Source organism: Engystomops pustulosus, chromosome 3 (genome assembly GCF_040894005.1).
Source record: "Engystomops pustulosus chromosome 3, aEngPut4.maternal, whole genome shotgun sequence".
NCBI lineage: Eukaryota > Metazoa > Chordata > Amphibia > Anura > Leptodactylidae > Engystomops > Engystomops pustulosus.
This window is the reverse complement of record NC_092413.1, coordinates 228,939,351-228,959,365: the sequence shown is the minus strand read 5'-3', so window position 1 is coordinate 228,959,365 and position 20,015 is coordinate 228,939,351. Positions and strand designations below refer to the sequence as shown.

At 41.6% G+C, this 20,015-nt stretch overlaps 2 protein-coding genes across 2 annotated transcripts in view; one reads left to right on the top strand and one right to left on the bottom strand.

Annotated features, from left to right (window-relative positions):
* The window catches only part of LOC140122762 (fucolectin-like), a 147,769-nt gene that overhangs the window by 28,342 nt on the left and 99,412 nt on the right, over positions 1 to 20,015 (top strand). The gene's annotated exons all lie outside the window — the stretch shown is intronic.
* LOC140122759 (NACHT, LRR and PYD domains-containing protein 3-like) overlaps positions 1 to 20,015 on the bottom strand; it is a 56,661-nt gene that overhangs the window by 19,209 nt on the left and 17,437 nt on the right. Inside the window, exons 5-6 of the mRNA XM_072143953.1 lie at positions 12,545 to 14,240; positions 7,064 to 7,234 (exon numbers count right to left, since the gene is read on the bottom strand). Coding sequence (XP_072000054.1) covers positions 7,064 to 7,234; positions 12,545 to 14,240 — 1,867 coding nt within the window. The remainder of the gene's footprint in view (positions 1 to 7,063; positions 7,235 to 12,544; positions 14,241 to 20,015) is intronic.

The following is a 20,015-nucleotide window of genomic DNA, read 5'->3' as shown; positions in this document are numbered from 1 at the left end:
CCTCTTGCACACATCTCTTATATTCTCTGTAATGTCTCCTCCTTTACACATCTCTTATGCTCACTGTAATGTATCCTCCTGTACGCATCCCTAATACTCACTCTAATGTCTCCTCCTGTCCACATCTCTTATACTCACTGTAATGTCTCCTACTGTACACATCTCGTATACTCACTATAATGTCTCCGCCTATACACATCTCTTATACTCACTGTAATGTCTCCTACTGTACACATCTCTTATACTCCCTGTAATGTCTCCTCCTATACACATCTCTTATACTCACGGTAATGTTTCCTCCTGTACTCATCTCTTATACTCAATGTAATGTCTCCTGCTGTACACATCTCTTATACTCGCTGTAATGTCTCCTACTGTGCACATCTCTTATACTCGCTGTAATGTCTCCTCCTGTGCACATCTCTTATACTCACTGTAATATCTCCTCCTGTACACATCTCTTATACTCACACTAATTCCTTTATCCCACAGCCCGGACTGGATAGAGCTTCCATCAAATCACTTAGATGAGGACCAGCCAGATAGTTATGAGACAAGACAAGTCTCTTCATGGTGGGGTTATTCCTTATTATAGATGCCAAGGGGATGCAGTATCTGTCTGGAAGATTATTCCTATCCAAACTGCAAAAAAAAGATGAGATGTGGATGTTACATCAGCAGACAGTAAAAACCATGCTTCGTTTTCACAAGGCCATGGCCATTTTATGACATGTAAAAGTGTCTAAAAATGGTATAAAATGTTTATATACTGTACATTCTTTTGGTGCAGTTATTCCAGAATTCTGGCACACACATCTCTTGTTTTATAAAATGTTTATATGTAAGAGATGTTAGTTTATAAGGATGCACCAATAAACTAGAATATCATAACAATTTTTACTTTTCTTCATGACATGTGAGACTAACTTTACCCTTCAGATGACAGACACCTAGAAATGCACTGGTGTCATATTAAACAGGAGAATTTTCCCTTTAATTCATGATTGTATTTGAATGTTTCAGGGGAACTGAGATATTCCCTATCCAAAGTGGACAATTAAAGGGGTTTGCTTATGAAGGAAAGTTCTCAAATTATAACCCCCTAGTGATGATTACATAATAAAGATCAATTTTAGAGATTCTTAAATCTTTTAAAATAGAATTCCTCTAAACAAAGATGTCATCTGTCATGCTGTAAAAACAAGAAAGCAGGTGTACTTATCCCCCTAAGGTTCTCAAGTACTGTGTCCCCTGTCACCCCTGTCTCTGTTTGTATACATATCACTCCATCTGCAGCCTCTGCCTGTGGCCTGTATAAGCGTTCAGCAGACCACAGCTAAGACCTACAGTTGCTGCCTTCTCTGATTGTGGTGTCACTTCTATATCTCTGTATACATACAGACCATGGGTGATGGGAGGCACAGCACTGGATTGGAGCACCAGAGGCAATGTAAGTACAACCGCTTTCTTGTTTTGACACCCCTGCCCTCAGCTAAGACAACCCCTTAAATTATTGATGGCACTGTAAGTGTAATTTAGGTTCCCGGTGGTTACGTTCACATGCTGAATTACTTTAACCTCTTATCACAGACACTAGTTTTAAGCTCAATGACCAGACTAGATTTTTCAAATCTGACATGTCTCACGATAATTGGTTATAACTTCGGAACGCTTTTACATATTGACATATTGTACTTCATGTTAGTTGAAAAATTTAAGTGATAAGTTTTGCGTTTCGTTCTGAAAAAAAGTGAAAATTTGGCAAAAGTTTATAAAAATTCTTCATTTTCCAAGTTTGTAATGTTCTACTTTCTAGACAAGAAGTAAAACTACCCAAAAAGCTTGATAATTAACATTTACGGAATGTCTTCTTTATGTTGGGATGATAATTTTTGCGTCCTGTCATTTTTCTAGGATGTTATGAGGTGCAGAACTTTTGGTGCGATTTTTGTAATTTTCATAAAAACTGCCAAAACTCACATTTTGAGGGACAACTCAGCTTCCAAGTGACTTTGAAAGGCCTAAATGATAGTAAAACCCCATAAATGACCCCATTATAGAAACTTCACCCATCAACGTATATAAAACAACTTCTATTGAGTCTATTAACCCTTTAAGTGTTTCACATGGGTTAAAACAATATGGACCTGCGATTTACAAACTTTTACATTTTTTTGGAAAATACATTAATTTAGGCCAAAACTGACAGTTTTATAATAAATTAAATGATGAAACGCTCTGCAACATTTGATGCCCAATTTCTCCCGAGTGTAGCGATATCCCATACTTGGTGGTAAACTGCTGTATGGGCGCACGGCCGGGCATAGAATCAAAGCAGCGCCAGTCACAGCAGATTTGTATTGTCACATTGTACAAGCTATACATTTTTATTTTTTTTGTTAATGTAAACATATGAGGGCTCATTATTTACAGGATGAGATACAATGTATAAATAATTCATTTTGGGGGTCTACAGCTTATTCATGAGATTTTATTAACTATTTCAAGGGGGACACAAACAAAATCATCAACTTTTATTTTGTATTTTTAGCACTTTTTTTCCCCCGCTCACCGTAATGTAAAAATAAAATTTTATCTTTATTCTCTGGTCACTATAATTATGGTGATTCCTCATTTATATAGTTTTTGTTATCTTTGCTCAATTTTACTGAGCCAAACCAATATTGGAGAAAATCGCATTGTTTTTTACTATTGACTAATTTTCAGGGCCATAACTTCTGTATTTTTCTGTTGTCAGTTCTGGTTGAGGGCTTATTTTTTGCATAAAGAGTTGTTCTATTCAGTTGTATCATATTAGGGAACGTAGCTTTTTTTGATCACTTTTTAGAACATTTTTTGTGATGGTGTTTGATGAAAAATTGTATATTACGGGAAGTTTTTTGTGTTTTTTTTTTTGTCGTTCACCGAGCGGGTTCAATATTGATTTAGATATTTTGTACAGATTAATACGGACGTGGTGATACCAAATATGTACTTTTTTGTGTTTTATATACTTTATTTGCATTATACACTCACCGGCCACTTTATTAGGTACACCATGCTAGTAACGGGTTGGACCCCCTTTTGCCTTCAGAACTGCCTCAATTCTTCGTGGCATAGATTCAACAAAGTGCTGGAAGCATTCCTCAGAGATGTTGGTCCATATTGACATGATGGCATCACACAGTTGCCGCAGATTTGTCGGCTGCACATCCATGATGTGAATCTCCCGTTCCACCACATCCCAAAGATGCTCTATTGGATTGAGATCTGGTGACTGTGGAGGCCATTTGAGTCCAGTGACCTCATTGTCATGTTCAAGAAACCAGTCTGAGATGATTCCAGCTTTATGACATGGCGCATTATCCTGCTGAAAGTAGCATCAGATGTTATAGGGTACATTGTGCTCATAAAGGGATGGACATGGTCAGCAACAATACTCAGGTAGGCTGTGGCGTTGCAACCATGCTCAATTGGTACCAAGGGGCCTAAAGAGTGCCAAGAAAATATTCCCCACACCATGACACCACCACCACCAGCCTGAACCGTTAATACAAGGCAGGATGGATCCATGCTTTCATGTTGTTGACGCCAAATTCTGACCCTACCATCCGAATGTCGCAGCAGAAATCGAGACTCATCAGACCAGGCAACGTTTTTCCAATCTTCTACTGTCCAATTTCGATGAGCTTGTGCAAATTGTAGTTTCAGTTTCAGGTTCTTAGCTGAAAGGAGTGGCACCCAGTGTGGTCTTCTGCTGCTGTAGCCCATCTGCCTCAAAGTTCAACGTACTGTGCGTTCAGAGATGCTCTTCTGCCTACCTTGGTTGTAACGGGTGGCGATTTGAGTCACTGTTGCCTTTCTATCAGCTCGAACCAGTCTGCCCATTCTCCTCTGACCTCTGGCATCAACAAGGCATTTCCGCCCACAGGACTGCCGCTCACTGGATGTTTTTTTCTTTTTCGGACCATTCTCTGTAAACCCTAGAGATGGTTGTGCATGAAAATCCCAGTAGATCAGCAGTTTCTGAAATACTCAGACCAGCTCTTCTGGCACCAACAACCATGCCACGTTCAAAGGCCTCAAATCACCTTTCTTCCCCATACTGATGCTCGGATTGAACTGCAGGAGATTGTCTTGCCGCCATGTGATTGGCTGATTAGAAATTAAGTGTTGACAAGCAGTTGGAGAGGTGTACCTAATAAAGTGGCCGGTGAGTGTATGTGTAACTGAGGAGGTTATGGGACTTTTATTTTATTTATTTAACTATATTATAAAATGATTTAATCTTTTTTTTTTTACAATTTCTATCCTTTGGCTTGAACAAGCTATCATCCGATCGCTTGTTCAAGCCTTTACACTGCAATAGACTTATTTTGCAGTGTATAGTGTAAGTAACTGAGCATGGTGAGCATGCTCAGTTACGTACAGCTGGGTCCTGCCAGGAAGGCAGAACCCGGCAAGAAGAGGAGCCGGAAGCCTTGGGTCACTCGCCGGACCCAGGGGCAGTGGCAGGAGGGATCAGATCCCCCTGTCGGATCCACCCCAGTCCGATCCACGTGGGACACACTTGCACGCCGCGGTCATGCTTGACCGCAGTGTGTAAGGGGTTAAACACACGGGATCTGAGTTTTTCCGATCCCGGGTGTTAGTGCCGGGTCTGGGCTGTGATATCATAGGTATAGTAGTGCAGTATTGTGTGACATTTACACACACAGAGAAAACACATACCACTTACCTCATAAATGTGTTCCGTCTTCCCTCCACAGTGCTGCACAACCAGGACCTGTGAATGACTCATCTCACAGATCCGTAAATGTCCCTAGTAATTAATGTGCGCCAAGAGGTGGCACAAATGTATTATCATAGAGAGCAGAGCAGGGCTGCGCTAGTCCCAGCATAAACTCTATCTGTGTCCCTCCTAATGGAGGAAGAGGAAACGTATAAAAAATAAAGTTTGCTACAATGTACGTCCATCTATGGGTCCTTCAGAAATGTTCAGTAAGTGTAGCACAGTCCATTGGTAATCTGAATCTTCCTGCTTGATCAGAGAGACAGTCTAGGCCTATCACTTGTACTCACCATAATTCCTCTACTCTGCAGCCTGGACTGGACAGAGCTTCCATTAACTCAATGAGTTGAGGACCAGACAGACTGTTATTAGAAAGGACTAGACTCTTCAGGGAAGGATTATTCATTATTACAGATGCCAATTGGGTGCAAGCCTCAACTTGTAGTTTATTACCAGCCAATCTGTAAGAAGGAAAACTTATCATGTACATGAAACATTAACAGGCAATATCACAAGTGATAGCTGTAGAGATATTCCTTCACATTATGGCAGCACTGTAATATCTTCTCCTGTACACATTGCTTATACTCCTTGTAATGTCTCCTGCTGTACACATTTCTTATACTCACTGTAATGTCTCCTCCTGTACACATCTCTTATACTCCTTGTAATGTCTCCTACAGTACACATCTCTTATACTCACTGTAATGTCTCCTCCTGTACACATCTCTTATACTCACTGTATAGTCTCCTCATGTACACATCTCTTATACTAACTTTAATGCCTCCTCTTGTACACATCTGTTATACTCAATATAATGTCTCATCAAGAACATATCTCTTATACTCCTTGTAATGTCTCTTCCAGTACACATTTCTCATACTCACTGAAATGACCCCTCCTGTACACATCTCTTATACTCACTGTAATGTCTCCTCCAGTACCCGTCTCTTATACTAACTGTAATGTCTCCTCCTGTACACTTCTCTTATACTCACTGTAATGTCTCATCCAGTACCCATCTCTTATACTCACTGTAATGTTTCCTCCAGTACCCATCTCTTATACTCACTGTAGTGTCTCATCCAGTACCCATTTCTTATACTCACTGTAATCTCTCATCCGGTACACATCTCTTATACTCACTTTATTGTCTCCTCTTGTTCACATCTGTTATACTAATTGTAATGTCTCCTCCTGTACACATCTTTTATACTCAAATTAATGTCTCCTCCTGTTCACATCTGTTATACTCATTGTAATGTCTCCTCCAGTACCCATCTCTTATACTCACTGTAATGTCTCATCCAGTACCCATCCCTCATACTCACTGTAATGTCTCATCCTGTACACATCTCTTATACTCACTGCATTGTCTCCTCTTGTTCACATCTGTTATACTCATTGTAATGTCACCTCCTGTACACATCTCTTATACTCACTGTAATGTCTCCTCTAGTACCCATCCCTCATACTCATTGTAATGTCTCCTCCTGTACACATCTCTTATACTCACTGTAATGTCTCCTCCTGTATACATACTCACTGTAATGTCCCCTCCAGTGCCCATCTCTTATGCTCACTGTAATGTCTCCTCCTGTTCCCATCTGTTACATTCATTGTAATGTCTCCTCCTGTACACATCTGTTATACTCACTGTAATGTCTCATCCTGTACACATCTCTTATACTCACTGTATTGTCTCCTCCTGTTCCCATCTGTTATACTCATTGTAATGTCTCCTCCTGTACACATACTCACTGTAATGTCTCCTCTAGTGCCCATCTCTTATGCTCATTGTAATGTCTCCTCCTGTACACATCTGTTATACTCACTATAATGTCTCATCCTGAACACATCTCTTATACTCACTGTATTGTCTCCTCCTGTTCACATCTGTTATACTCATTGTAATGTCTCCTCCTGTATACATACTCACTGTAATGTCTCCTCCAGTGCCCATCTCTTATGCTCACTGTAATGTCTCCTCCTGTTCACATCTGTTATACTCACTATAATGTCTCTTTCTGTACACATTCCTTATACTGACTGTATTGCCATCTTCTGTACACATCTTTTATACTTACTGTAATGTCTCTTGGTGTACAGATCTCATACTGACAGAAATGTCTCCTTCTGTACAGGTCTATTATGCTTTAAAAAAACAAGCAGTATGATGGGTATCAAGAATCCCACCGGAGCAGGAACAGGAGTTTAAAGCACTTGTGACATGGATGAATAAAATCAATGAATGTTTTGTTTATACTCACATTAATTCCTCTACCCTGCAGGAAGGACTGGATAGAGCTTCCATCAAAACATTGAGGTGAGGGCCAGAAAGACGGTTTGTAGATAGATCGAGTCTCTTCAAGGAGGGATTATTCTTTATTACAGATGCCAACTGGATACATGAAATGTCTGGTAGATAATTATCAGCCAAACTGTAAAAATAACAGGAAGAGATTTGAGTGATTTATCGGCAGACACTAACCCACATGATCAGCTTATATACACTGGACCCATGGATGAAACCATACATAAAATACTTAGATATGCCAACTGACTCAAACCTGGTGGATTTGGATACTGAAGGTCAGTTGATAGTTTAACACAGTCAACTAGATAAAGTCCAGTGTGGCTGTGTACATGGAAATTAATTGGCGTAAGTCAATTCTCTGTCTTATTGATGGATGTGATGTATTGAGGGTGCAAGATTTGAATATCTTAGGGAAGGGCAAAACATTTTAATATTTGGGGATAACTATTAACACTAAAGTGGATTATGCTAAAGTAAATATTATCCCTTTATTAATTAAATATAAATATTTGGATTAAATTACCTCTATCAAAGGCATTATTGAAAATGATTATAAATATTATTTGTACTAAACAACTGTCCGTGTGTTGCATGGATAAAAAATGGTTCGGCCTTATCAGGATTATGATTAATAAATTATTGTAGGGCGGAGGAGAGTCCTAATTAAATTGGAAACTATATGTAGAAATAAGTCTGAGGGTAGTCTCTCCTTTGCCATTGTCATTAAATATAGGAAGTAAATGGGATTCGATTTTTGCTATATTAGAATCGGACAAGTTTAATTTAAAGTCGGTCAATTCCTTAACTTTAGCCAAATTGATGCAGAAGAGTTGGCTGAAGTATAAATATATTCTATGGATAAGGGGAGATTATAAATACACTCCGTTATGGGAAAATGAAAACTTTGGGGAATTGGGTAACTTTAGAGATGCACAGTTTTTTTGGGGGGAAGGTATTTTTTGTAGAACGATTACGTAAGGACAGAAAATGTTGACTTTTGATACATTGAAATTTAGGGGTATATTTACACAAGGAGATCATTATAGACATATGCTTATACTTCAGGCTTTTTTGAAAGAAAGTAATAGGGGCTTATGTAAGGTGATGGTTGAATCTCATTAGTTAAGTCTATTCAGCATGGAGGAAAAAGTTAAAAAAAATTGTCACAAATTTATAAAAGTATTAGAGATAAACTAAATCATTTAGATGTAAACAGAGATGGGAGACAAAACTAGGGTTTATCTCGGAACGGAATTGGGATATTACATTACAAAATGTTTTGGTAAGTGCTTTGCATTTGAATCATTACTGTACATAGTTGAATATTATTCACATGGTTTATTATTCACCAGAGGTGTTAAATATAATGGGTCTGTAAATGGGTCTGAAGATCCCATCATCTCATGTATCTCAGGTGCGGTACATCTCATGCAGATGTTTTTCATGTATTGGTGGATTGTTGTAAGATTCAGATTTATTGGAAATAAATATTTAAAGTTATTGAAGATACTTTAAGTTTTTTTAAAGAATTTAGATCACTGACTGGTATTTTTGGTTTATTTTACTTACCGGGTTCTCCAAATAATAAATATTTATTAACGATTAAAATATCCTTAGGATTATTGATAGTGAGAAAATGGAACCCTCCAATACATAATATTGATCTTGAATTTATTGGATCATGTTTCTATTGAGTTTTGTATTCCAATTTTTAAAGCTAAAAATGAGATGAGTAAATAAAAAAATAGATAGACTAGATAGATAGAATAGACAGATAGACTCCTTGAACTTCACCTAATTTTTTTTTTTGTTATAGCCATAAACAGAAGGTATCAATTATTCAAGTGTAAAGAAAACTGCGTTCGCGTTTACAAATTGTCACCCCATTCACCCCAACATAAAATCCAGTTTGTCCAATTGCCTTTAGAAGTCTTCTCATTAGGAAATACAGAACATCTGTCTGTTATGTTCTGTGAATGCCTTAAAGGTTTGTTATAGAACGTTAATGAAAGTAAAACATAATGAAAAATCAAAGAGAACAGCTCAGGGATAAAGCTGTGGCACAGTGCACAGCAGGGATAGGTAGCTCTGAACATCACCATGAGCACAGTCCATCATCTATAACGAGAAGGAGTAAGATACAACTGCTAACCTACCCGGACATAACCATCCACTAACAGCTCAGGGGCATGATCTGTCCACAAGACAAGTATCGTGTACTCCACAAATCTGCCCTTTATTGAAGAAAAGCAAGAAGAAGCCATTACTGAAAGGCATAAGACACACTGTCCTTTTTAGTGGGCACACTTATCTGTGCAGGAAAGAATGAACACCCCCCCCCCTGACCACACCATCCCTACTGTCCATCATAATGGAAAGGGCTGCCGTCGTGATGGGGGTTGAGGTGTGTATACAGTGATTCCTAGTGATCACATTTTGGTTGTCCCTGGATTAACCACAAACTGCTGGCTATGAATAGCTTCTCTCCTATTGTGTGTGTGTGTGTGTGTGGGGGGGGGGGGGGGTTGCAGGAGCCAAAGAGCACTACAGAGAGAGGCACTTCCTATCCAGCACCAGCTACAGAGGAGACATTGGCAGTTCAGCAGACAAGATAAGCTGTGATTAATATTATTGTTATCTGAAAGGAACATAAAATTCTAACTGTATTTTATGTCATTCAAGTAGCAGAGCTGAATGTGTCATTGTGTATTATAGCCATCTCATGACTCTGATCTGTCTTATCTCTCTTTCTATGTGTCAGATACTAAAAAATAATTTACAAAAGGGTGGATGGTTTGGAACTCCTACCCACTTCACCTAAGTGAGTCAACTAGACAAGTACAAAATAGGTGAATGACCGTATTAAAACGTAACTTTTAATTTAACAATAACAAAAGATAAAAAATATAGATATAGTTTGGTTCTAAAATTATAGTCCCCAAGGGAGCAATTCTTAGTCAGCCGTCCGGAAAGTGATAATTCAAAGAAGGATGCTGTTAGTTTAGTTTAAATGCTACTCAGCATACATATCAATATGGTCGGTCACATACCTGTCTCAATACAAGATTGATAGATAAGTCTCCAAGGTTGTGTTTCCTCAGTTTCGGAACTACAGATATTGACCATCGATAAGACCATGTGCAAGAAAATCATGAAGAGTAGCCACCAAAGGACAGTAAAAGGTAAGTATGAGTGTCATGTAGATGCATTAGATAGTTGGGGCAGGGGTGCACTTTAATAGTCCTGGGTGCACACCATTGACCCTAATTGTCCCTAACCGTATGGGGAAGGGTCCTGAATAAGCCCTAATGCCTCAACACGGGACCGCAGCCCTAACCAGCTGCCACCCCGTCTGGAACCTAGCCCTCTGCTTGGCCTTCAGACCCTACACTTAAAAAGGACGAGGAGAGGTGGATGAGTTCGTATATTCATGTCCTCTACATGTATGGAAAACTTCTGCATTTCGTAGAACAGAAACATATATCCCAGCACCGTAGTAAAAGGTTAAGTGCATCAGTGTTGAGTTACAACTGTGGTCACGACCCGGACGGCTGACTAAAAATTGTTCCCTTGGGGACTATAATTTTAGAACCAAACTATATCTATATTTTTTTATCTTTTGTTATTGTTAAATTAAAAGTTAAGTTTTAACACGGTCATTCACCTATTTTGTACTTGTTTATGTGTCAGATACTAGTAGAATCTTCCAAAGCTTAAAGAAAGTGTATATAAATCTGTACCCTGATAATCTAAGCACATTGTCAGCACACAGCATCTCATAGCATGGAGCGATCATGAAGTATCTGCTCAGAGAGTCCCCACTCACACTCTGGAATCTTATACTTATCATCACTGAGTGATAGGAGCTAAAACAGCAGCAAACCTGAGTAACATTGTAAAGTAAGGGGATTAGCCCCTTGCAACAGGGTGACAAGTGTATGGGGCGGGTTGGGTTTGCAAGTTGACACCCACCCGCTGACATCACAGGACGAATTTGATTGGTCCTGTGATGTAGATCGATGTCGATCAATGCAGCCGAGCCAGGGACAGTGATCTCAGTCATGATAGATAGTGGTGCACGAAAATGTGAGAATTGGGTTTCTCCATTGGCCTCATCTAATGTCTGCACCGGCCCCCTATGCAGGGAAGAGCAGTGACTCGGCTGTCTTATTACAATTGAGACCCTGCTCTAACAGTCTGGATCAGAACTCCTTTCCGATCTGGCTGTTAACCCGCTCGATCCAGCTGTCACTGCTGTAACTGCAGTCTCTGTGTGCCTGCAGAGGGAGGTGGATTATAAAGTGGTGGTTGGGAGGTATCGCAGGAAACAAAGCCATCTGGGGGGCCTATGGCCACCCAAGTCACCAAACAAATTTGAAACTGAGAAGGACCTTCACCCATTAAATCCTTGTACACCTGTTTCTGCTCTCAATACACATGTACACAAGAGCCATTTCAGGACCTTTGAAGGTCCTCTAAAAATCCTGAAACCGCACATTAAAAGCAGGCAGCAGGGACACATCTTCCATAACCTAAGAAGACTGAATCTATTATCATATGTATTAAGTGAACAGGCTTAATCTGCCCTGGCAACAAGAACAACTGTTATAGGGGCGTAATTACAGTGGTATCAACAGGTGCCAGGGGGCCCCATCATCAGACCTGAGCGGAGGACGTGCCGCCACATATTATGCTGCACAATGCACAGCAATTATGTATACAACATATATGTGATGTATACATCCTGTATCCATGATGTGTATATGCTGTACCTTTGTATATGTATGTGTGTGCAAGAGTATATAAATGTGTGATTGAAACTCACATGTGTGATTATACAAATATGCAGATTCGGGGGAGGGGGGGCATTCATTAACTCTCCAAGTTACGCCCCTGGTCCAGGAATGTGTCTGGCTTATGAACAATTCAAGAATAAGTCCAGGAATGTGCCTGGCTTAGAAAACTATAAAGGGGAAGAGGGCTTCAACCCAACTCAGAAAAGGATTATTTAATAATTGCAGAGGAAGCCTACCACTACAGATCTACCTATTAAGGTAGATCTGGTGGTAGGTGCATCTAATATATTTAAGGATAGCCCTTTTTTCCCCCTATATCTTTGCTAATCTTTAATCAGGGTAATATGCAAATTGTCCACGCCTCAGTAGTCTCTTTGATCCTCCTACCCAGACATCTTCAGCGCACAGCTACAAGGAGTTGCTCTCACTCGTCCGCGAAGCCGGAGTTCTGCGCATGCGCTGTAGCTCCAGCTTTGGAGCCAAGATCGTGCAGCCGCTGGCCTGTGTTTTGCACAGAACTCCGGCTTCATGGACGAGTGCGCGCGGCTTCTTGTAGCTGCGGGCTGAAGATGTCTGGGTAGGAGGATCAAAGAGGCCACTAGGGTGGGGGGTATTATAGTATAATTATGGTATTTTACCTGAGCTTTTGGAGTTTATGTAATGCTGGTTCAAGTCTTTCTAATCCTTCACAGTTTAAGGAACATCCAGATAGAATGAGTTCTTCTAAACTCGTGAAGGCTTGTAGGATGAATGCTAACACTGTGCAGTCCAGAGCCGACATGGCAACTTCTGAAAGGTCCAGTTTTCTGTATGATTGTAATGATTCCTGCACTAAGGCCTTATTCCGGGTTTCGAATAGATAAAAGAATGTCTGTAGAAGATGTCGCTTGTCTTTGATCTCTGCCAGTTTCTCCGCTTCTGGAATGAAGTTCTTTAGCCATGTGAGAACTTCTCTGGAGGCCTGAGCTGCTTCTTTGTGTAGGTATCCAGTTAGGAATGACCTAGTGGTATTGTCTGATAGACCACATAAAAAACGGAGGAACATCTCACCTCGTCCATCAGGATAGGATTTGGCTTTCTCTAGTGATCCCTGTAACTTCTCAGGAGAATAATCGGCATAATGTGCCAAGGCAGAGAAGAATTCCTGTAGAGTGAGATGTAAGAAGGAATAGGACACAGGTTCCTCTGATTCTACAAAAAAACTTGATAGAAGCTTAGACTTATTGTCCACATGGAAAGACTCCAGATCCCGATCATCAAATATAATCGTGTGATTCATGACCCCATGTTCTGCCATCCATCCGATGGACTGCAGGAGCTTCTGGGCGCCACTTTTCTCCAGGCTGTGATTGGACAGGATATTGGCGACAAATATAGCAAAGAGCTGGGTCACGGTTCTGGGTAATAATGAGACCTGCTGGTCACTACTTGTGGTCTGGAAGCTCCTGGATAATACTGTACAGATGATCCAGCAGTAGGACGGGAGGTAACAGAACGTGTACAATGTGTCATTCTGCCTCACATAGGTAAAAGCCTTTTCTGCCAGTTCAGGGTTGGAAAAAAAAATTTCAAAGTAAATCTTTCGTTCTTCAGTAAGAAACCCACTGATTTCTACCATTCGCTGGAAAACCTTACAATCCATTGATGCCAGTCTGGTCGGGCGACTGGTCATCAGAACAGAACAACCATTAAGAAGAGACTTTCTCACCAAACTGACCACAATGTGACCACAACGTTCCGGCTGTTTAGGGTCGGAGCACAAGTGACGGGATGTGAAATCCATTGTCTGATTGCTTTCATCTAATCCATCAAATATAAAGAGAAGTTTCTCTGGATCTTGTAGGATGTTCCCGAGCTGCTGCCACAGATATGGGTAATGATGAAGGATCAGGGTCTCCAGACTAACATCATCCAGTCTGTTCAGTTCCCGAAATTTGAAGAAGAAGACAAAAGAGAATCTTTGATAGAGATCCCCCTTCACCCAGTCATAGACAATCTTCTGCATCAGCGTGGTCTTCCCTACCCCGGGCACTCCGCTCACCAGCACCATATGTGGTACCAGTCTGGACCGGTGGCACCAGCGGAACATCTTGTTGGGAGAGATGCGCTGTGATTCATTTTGTTTTTCCTTTAAATATTTCTCATGTTTCACCCCGGTCTCTATGAGCTCATTCTCAGAGCGTTCCTTGAAGTGATGAGTGGAGACGACGATGAGGTTCACATAACGTGCGTGGAATGGAAAACTTTCCTCCTTTTGGTTACATCTTGGAGGTTTATTCTCCACAAGTTTCTCAGTTTTCTCATATAAATGTTTCTTGTGACAGTTTTGGATGTCTATATGAAAAAGAAAATAAAAGGTGAATATAAGAAACTGAAAAAAAAATAAGATAATATAGAAAAAATATGCAGTAGAAATACAAAAAGAAATCAAAGCACATAACTGGGATCAGCTGGATATACAGGACAATAACAACAGAAATGAGGTTATAATTGGAAGATTTGCTCTAGGAAGCACAACGGAAAACGGACTACACTGCATAGAGTAAAGGGTTTTCCGAATTATGACAAAATATTAACCAGAATACAACAAAGTGGTGAGAGAAATTTTAGGGAAGCAGAAATATAAACATAAAACACACAAAACAAGGCACTTTAGTCAGGAGTGAAACTCAGGCTTTAGTGGTACAAACGCTTTGTAATCTGCAGGTCACAGATGATTCAAATTATACACCAACTTGATATTAATAATAATAATAATAATTCCTTTATTTATATAGTGCACACAGATTACGCAGCGCTGCACAGAGTTTGCCAAATCAATCTCTCTCCCCAGTGGGGCTCACATTCTAATCATCCTACCAGTATGTTTTGGAGAGTGGGAGGAAACCAGAAGACCCGGAGGAGACCCATACAAACACGGAGAGAACATACAAACTCTTTTCAGATGTTGACCTGGATGGAACTTGGACCCAGGACCCCAAGGCTGTAGTGATAACCTCTGCACCACCATAAGCAACATCAAATTTGAGGCCATTGGGCAAAAATGCACCTGAAGGATGCGGCAGAGGTTACCGCCATTGTTTGACACTTGTGGTAGTTAATGTTGCAGTCAAGCATCTAACTAGAGTAGCTGCACTCATAGTTTCATAGTTTATACGGTTGAAAAAAGACACTTGTCCATCAAGTTCAACCAAGGAAGGGAAGGGATTGGATGAGGAAGGGATTTAGGGGAAACAATCCTATATAGCAGTGGTGGCGAACCTATGGCACTGGTGCCAGAGGCGGCACTCGGTGCCCTCTCTGTGGGCACCCAGGTCATCACCCCAGCATGAAGTTCACCAGACAGAACTCAAAGAATCTTCCTACAGAATCTTCCTACAATGATAGGTGAATTTGCCCTCCTCCTTTCAACTGCGTTGGTGTCTTTAGGAGGATGAACGCTTAAAAGTTGTCAAAGAACAAGGAGAAATAATTACTGCTTAAATTGCTGTGCTGGCACTTTGCAATAAAGGGTGGCTTTTGTTTGAAGTTTGGGCACTCAGGCGCTAAAAGGTTTGCCATCACTGCTATATAGCATAACAATCAATGTTATTTAGGTGTAAAAAGGCATCTAGACCCTTCTTGAAGCCATCCGCTGTCCCTGCTGTGACCAGCGCCTGAGCTCGGCTATTCCACAGATTGACCGTTCTCATAGTAAAAAAGCCCTGTCGCCTCCGGTGATTAAACCTTGTTTTCTCCAGACGGAGACAGTGCCCCCTCGTCTTTTGATTTGATCTAATCTGAAACAACTTACCACCATATTTTTTGTATGGACCATTCATATATTTATATAAATTAATCATGTCCCCTCGTAGTCGTCTCTTTTCCAGACTAAATAAATCTAGTTGTTTTAATCTTTCCTCATAACTGAGACCCTCCATACCCCTTATCATTTTTGTGGCTCTGCGTTGAACCCTCTCCAGCTCCAGGGCATCCTTTTTATGGACCGGTGCCCAGAACTGGACAGCATATTCCAAGTGAGGCCGAACCAATGCCTTGTACAGTGTAATATTACATCCCTATCTCCAGAGTCCATATCTGATACATGACAAGATCCTACTGGCTTTAGAGGCAGCTGATTGACATTGCATGCTGTTATTCAATTTATGATCTACTAGTACCCCCAGGTCCTTCTCAACAAGGGACTCTCCCAGATTTACTCCCCCAAGGACATATTTTGCCTTTGGATTATTGGCCCCCCACTCACTATTTAATTGGAAAGACTGAAGTCAATACATAGAGAGTTCTGATGCAATTTGAGAATTCTTTGAAATGGTATTAACTATAGTTAGAACTGCTTTTAAAAATTTTAGTCAATGCACACAAAATAATGGACAATGGGCACATTGGGGCTCATTTACTAAGGGTCCGACGGACGCATTTTGGTAGGGTTTCCCAACGATTTCCGTTTTGCGCCGAATTGCGCCGGCTTGCTTTGGCACACCGACTATAGTTTCCCTGAAGGTTTGGAGTACTCACCTCCTCCAGTTTTCCAGATTGGCACAATAGAGACAGAGGTTAACCCGTCGCCTTGTCTGCTCTTGGGAGGTCAGCCGAGCTCTATCCAGCTGCATGGGCAGTTCTGGTAAGTTTGCATAATTGGCCAGAAAGCTTTTCACCAGAAAGTTGAGTACAAGGCTTGGGATGTGCATCAACCTGTGTCGGAAGAGAATTTTTTGGCAGAAAACCTTTTTTTTATAAAAAAAACCTTTTTTTTATAGTGAATTCCAGCGAGAAGAATTAGAGAATTCCAAGTTTTCTCAACCAAATAAGCATTTCAGAATCCTTCGAGAACCTGTGGTTCTGTGGACAATGCCAGGATTTCTAACATCAATCATTGTCCACCCTGTCTTTTAAGGACCAGACCTTCTGTCAAATCTTCAATTCGTATGTGACGTGATCAATCTTGGCATATATGGAAGCTTAAGAAACATTGATACAAACAACAGTTATTTGTTCTCTTCCATGTAGCCATGTTTCCCATTGGATAAGGCACCTTATTAGAGAATGCTAATCCTTGGAAAATGTAACAATTTTTAACTGTTTTATAAGCCCATTCTAACATTTCTACAGCAGCTTCTTGGGCTGAAAAAGTTTATCTACTTATAGACCGAATATGCAGGGCTGGAATATACAGCAGAGGCATCAAGGCCAAGAGGAGGCATCCGCTTCCTGCTGCTTCCATGCATCTGCTTGTGCGATTTAGGAGACGTGTGTGGATGTAGCTAGGCTGGACCCACTCCTCCTCTGAGTCAGCTTTGAAGATGGAAGAGGAGAATGTAGGATTGCTGTAGGGAAATGGTGAAAGGTAACTAACAATAGTCTCTTTTTATTTAATACCCAGCAATAAGAGTACAGGGGCCACAATATGATGGAGGACAGGAGCCACAATATGAGGGGAATGGAGGACACAGTATGAGGAGGATGGAGGAATGGAGGCCACAATATGAGGAGAAAGAGGATAGGGGTCTCAATATGATGGGGATGGAGGAAAAGCGGCCTGAAAAAGAGGGAGTTATAGGACAGGTAGTCACAATATGTGAGGGATATAGTATAGGGGGCCACAATATATAAGAGAAGGAGGTCAGGGGCCACAGTATGAGGAGGATGTATGGTAGGGGAGACAATATGATGGGGGTGGAGGACAGGGGCCATATTATGAGAGGGGTATAGGTCAGACAGCCATCATATGAGGGGGATATAGGACAGGCAGTGACTATGTGAGAGGGGATCACAATATGAGGAGGATGAAAAACAGGGGCCTCGATATGAAAAGGATGGAGGGCAGGGGCCACAATATAAGAGAGATGAAGGACATATGAGAGGAGTGGGGGAAAGGACTCAATAATGAGAGAGATGGAAGGGAACACAATATGAGGGGGGTGGAGGACAAGGGCCACAATGGTAAGAGGTGGAAGAGAGGCTCCTGATTGCAGAGTAGAACAGCCACATTGTGAGGATGAGGAGGAAGAAAGGCCACAATGCGAGTAGGAGTGGCTAGGAGTAAAGAAAGTACAAAAGTAAAGAGGAGGACAAAACTAAAAGGGGGTATTTTATGTTGTTGAGTTCCATTAGAGGTTATTATATGGCTCCATAGTGGGTTTGGCTGCAAGAAGAGGCCATTATAATATGTGGGGGCCATTAAGGCCAATAATATGCCTGGGGGCGATGGCAATGGGTGGGACAATGGGCACAGTTTAGAAAAAAAGGAGGGACTTTTTCTTCCTCTTTCCCTAGCCCAAAAGTTGGGAGGTATACAATAGTCCCCACTGCTTGTAACTCTGTAGTGTCTGTTTGGGTGAAGGATGCCCATATAACCTCTTGATTGATTAATTAGCTTAATGTTCTGCAGATTAACTATGTCTCTTCTAACCAGCAGTGGTGGATATTAACCCTTTGTATATGCTGCCTACAGACTCAGGGAAGTGAACATTTCAGGTAAAAATTTCAACATACACCTCACTATATACTTCAGATGCATAGAAGTAAGACCTCTGGAAATACCAGCATTCATTGCTTATACAAGACAAATGGAGTCTTTCTTGTCTAATAATGCAGCTACACAATTCATGTAATTTATTAAGAACATGCAGTTATATTCCCAGAAGAAAACGTTAATGGATCCTAGGATTTAATAACTTGTATATCGCCCTTTATCAGCAATCATGTCAACTACTGTTTATATGATTTGTACAATGTGACTGCACTATTCCTCTGTACCAGGGGCGTCGCTAGGTCAAAAGATCCGGGGCTCGTGCCCCGGATCTTTTGTCCAGTGCCCCGAATCTCCTCGGGTCAGCAGATCATCTGCCCCGCTGCCCGGGAGATTCCTTCCCTCTCGTTCTCATCACGATCTGTGTCCTCAGATCGTGATGAGAACGAGTGCAGGCGCTGCTTTCCCCTGCAAGGACCTTACTCCGGGAGTTCCAGAGGCTCAAGGACCTGTGATGATGTAATGATCACATGACCTGCAGGGGAAAGCAGCGCACAGAGAGAGAGAGAGAGCTGCATCTGTGAGGTGAGAAACATGACAGGGACTAGGGAAGGGGGAGAACATTGTGAGGCACATTATTTACTGTGGGGCTGTGTGAGGCACATTATTTACTGGGGGGACTGTGTGGGCACATTACTTACTGGGGGGACTGTGTGAGGCACATTATTTACTGTGGGGCTGTGTGAGGCACATTATTTACTGGGGGGACTGTGTGGGCACATTACTTACTGGGGGGCTGTGTGAGGCACATTATTTACTGGGGGGCTGTGTGAGGCACATTATTTACTGGAGGGCTGTGTGAGGCACATTATTTCCTGGGGGGCTGTGTGAGGCACATTATTTACTGGGGGGCTGTGTGAGGCACATTATTTCCTGGGGGGCTGTGTGAGGCACATTATTTCCTGGGGGGACTGTGTGAGGCACATTATTTCCTGGGGGGACTGTGTGAGGCACATTATTTCCTGGGGGGACTGTGTGAGGCACATTATTTCCTGGGGGGCTGTGTGAGGCACATTATTTCCTGGGGGGACTGTGTGGGGACATTACTTACTGGGGGACTGTGTGAGGCACATTATTTCCTGGGGGGCTGTGTGAGGCACATTATTTCCTGGGGGGCTGTGTGAGGCACATTATTTACTGGGGGGCTGTGTGAGGCACATTACTTACTGGGGGGCTGTGTGTGAGGCACATTATTTCCTGGGGGGACTGTGTGAGGCACATTACTTACTGGGGGGCTGTGTGAGGCACATTACTTACTGGGGGGCTGTGTGAGGCACATTATTTACTGGGGGGCTGTGTGAGGCACATTACTTACTGGGGGGACTGTGTGAGGCACATTATTTACTAGGAGGACTGTGTGAGGCACATTATTTACTGGGGGGCTGTGTGAGGCACATTACTTACTGGGGGGCTGTGTGAGGCACATTATTTACTAGGAGGACTGTGTGAGGCACATTATTTACTGGGGGGACTGTGTGAGGCACATTACTGGGGGGCTGTGTGAGGCACATTATTTACTGGGGGGCTGTGTGAGGCACATTATTTACTGGGGGGACTGTGTGAGGCACATTATTTCC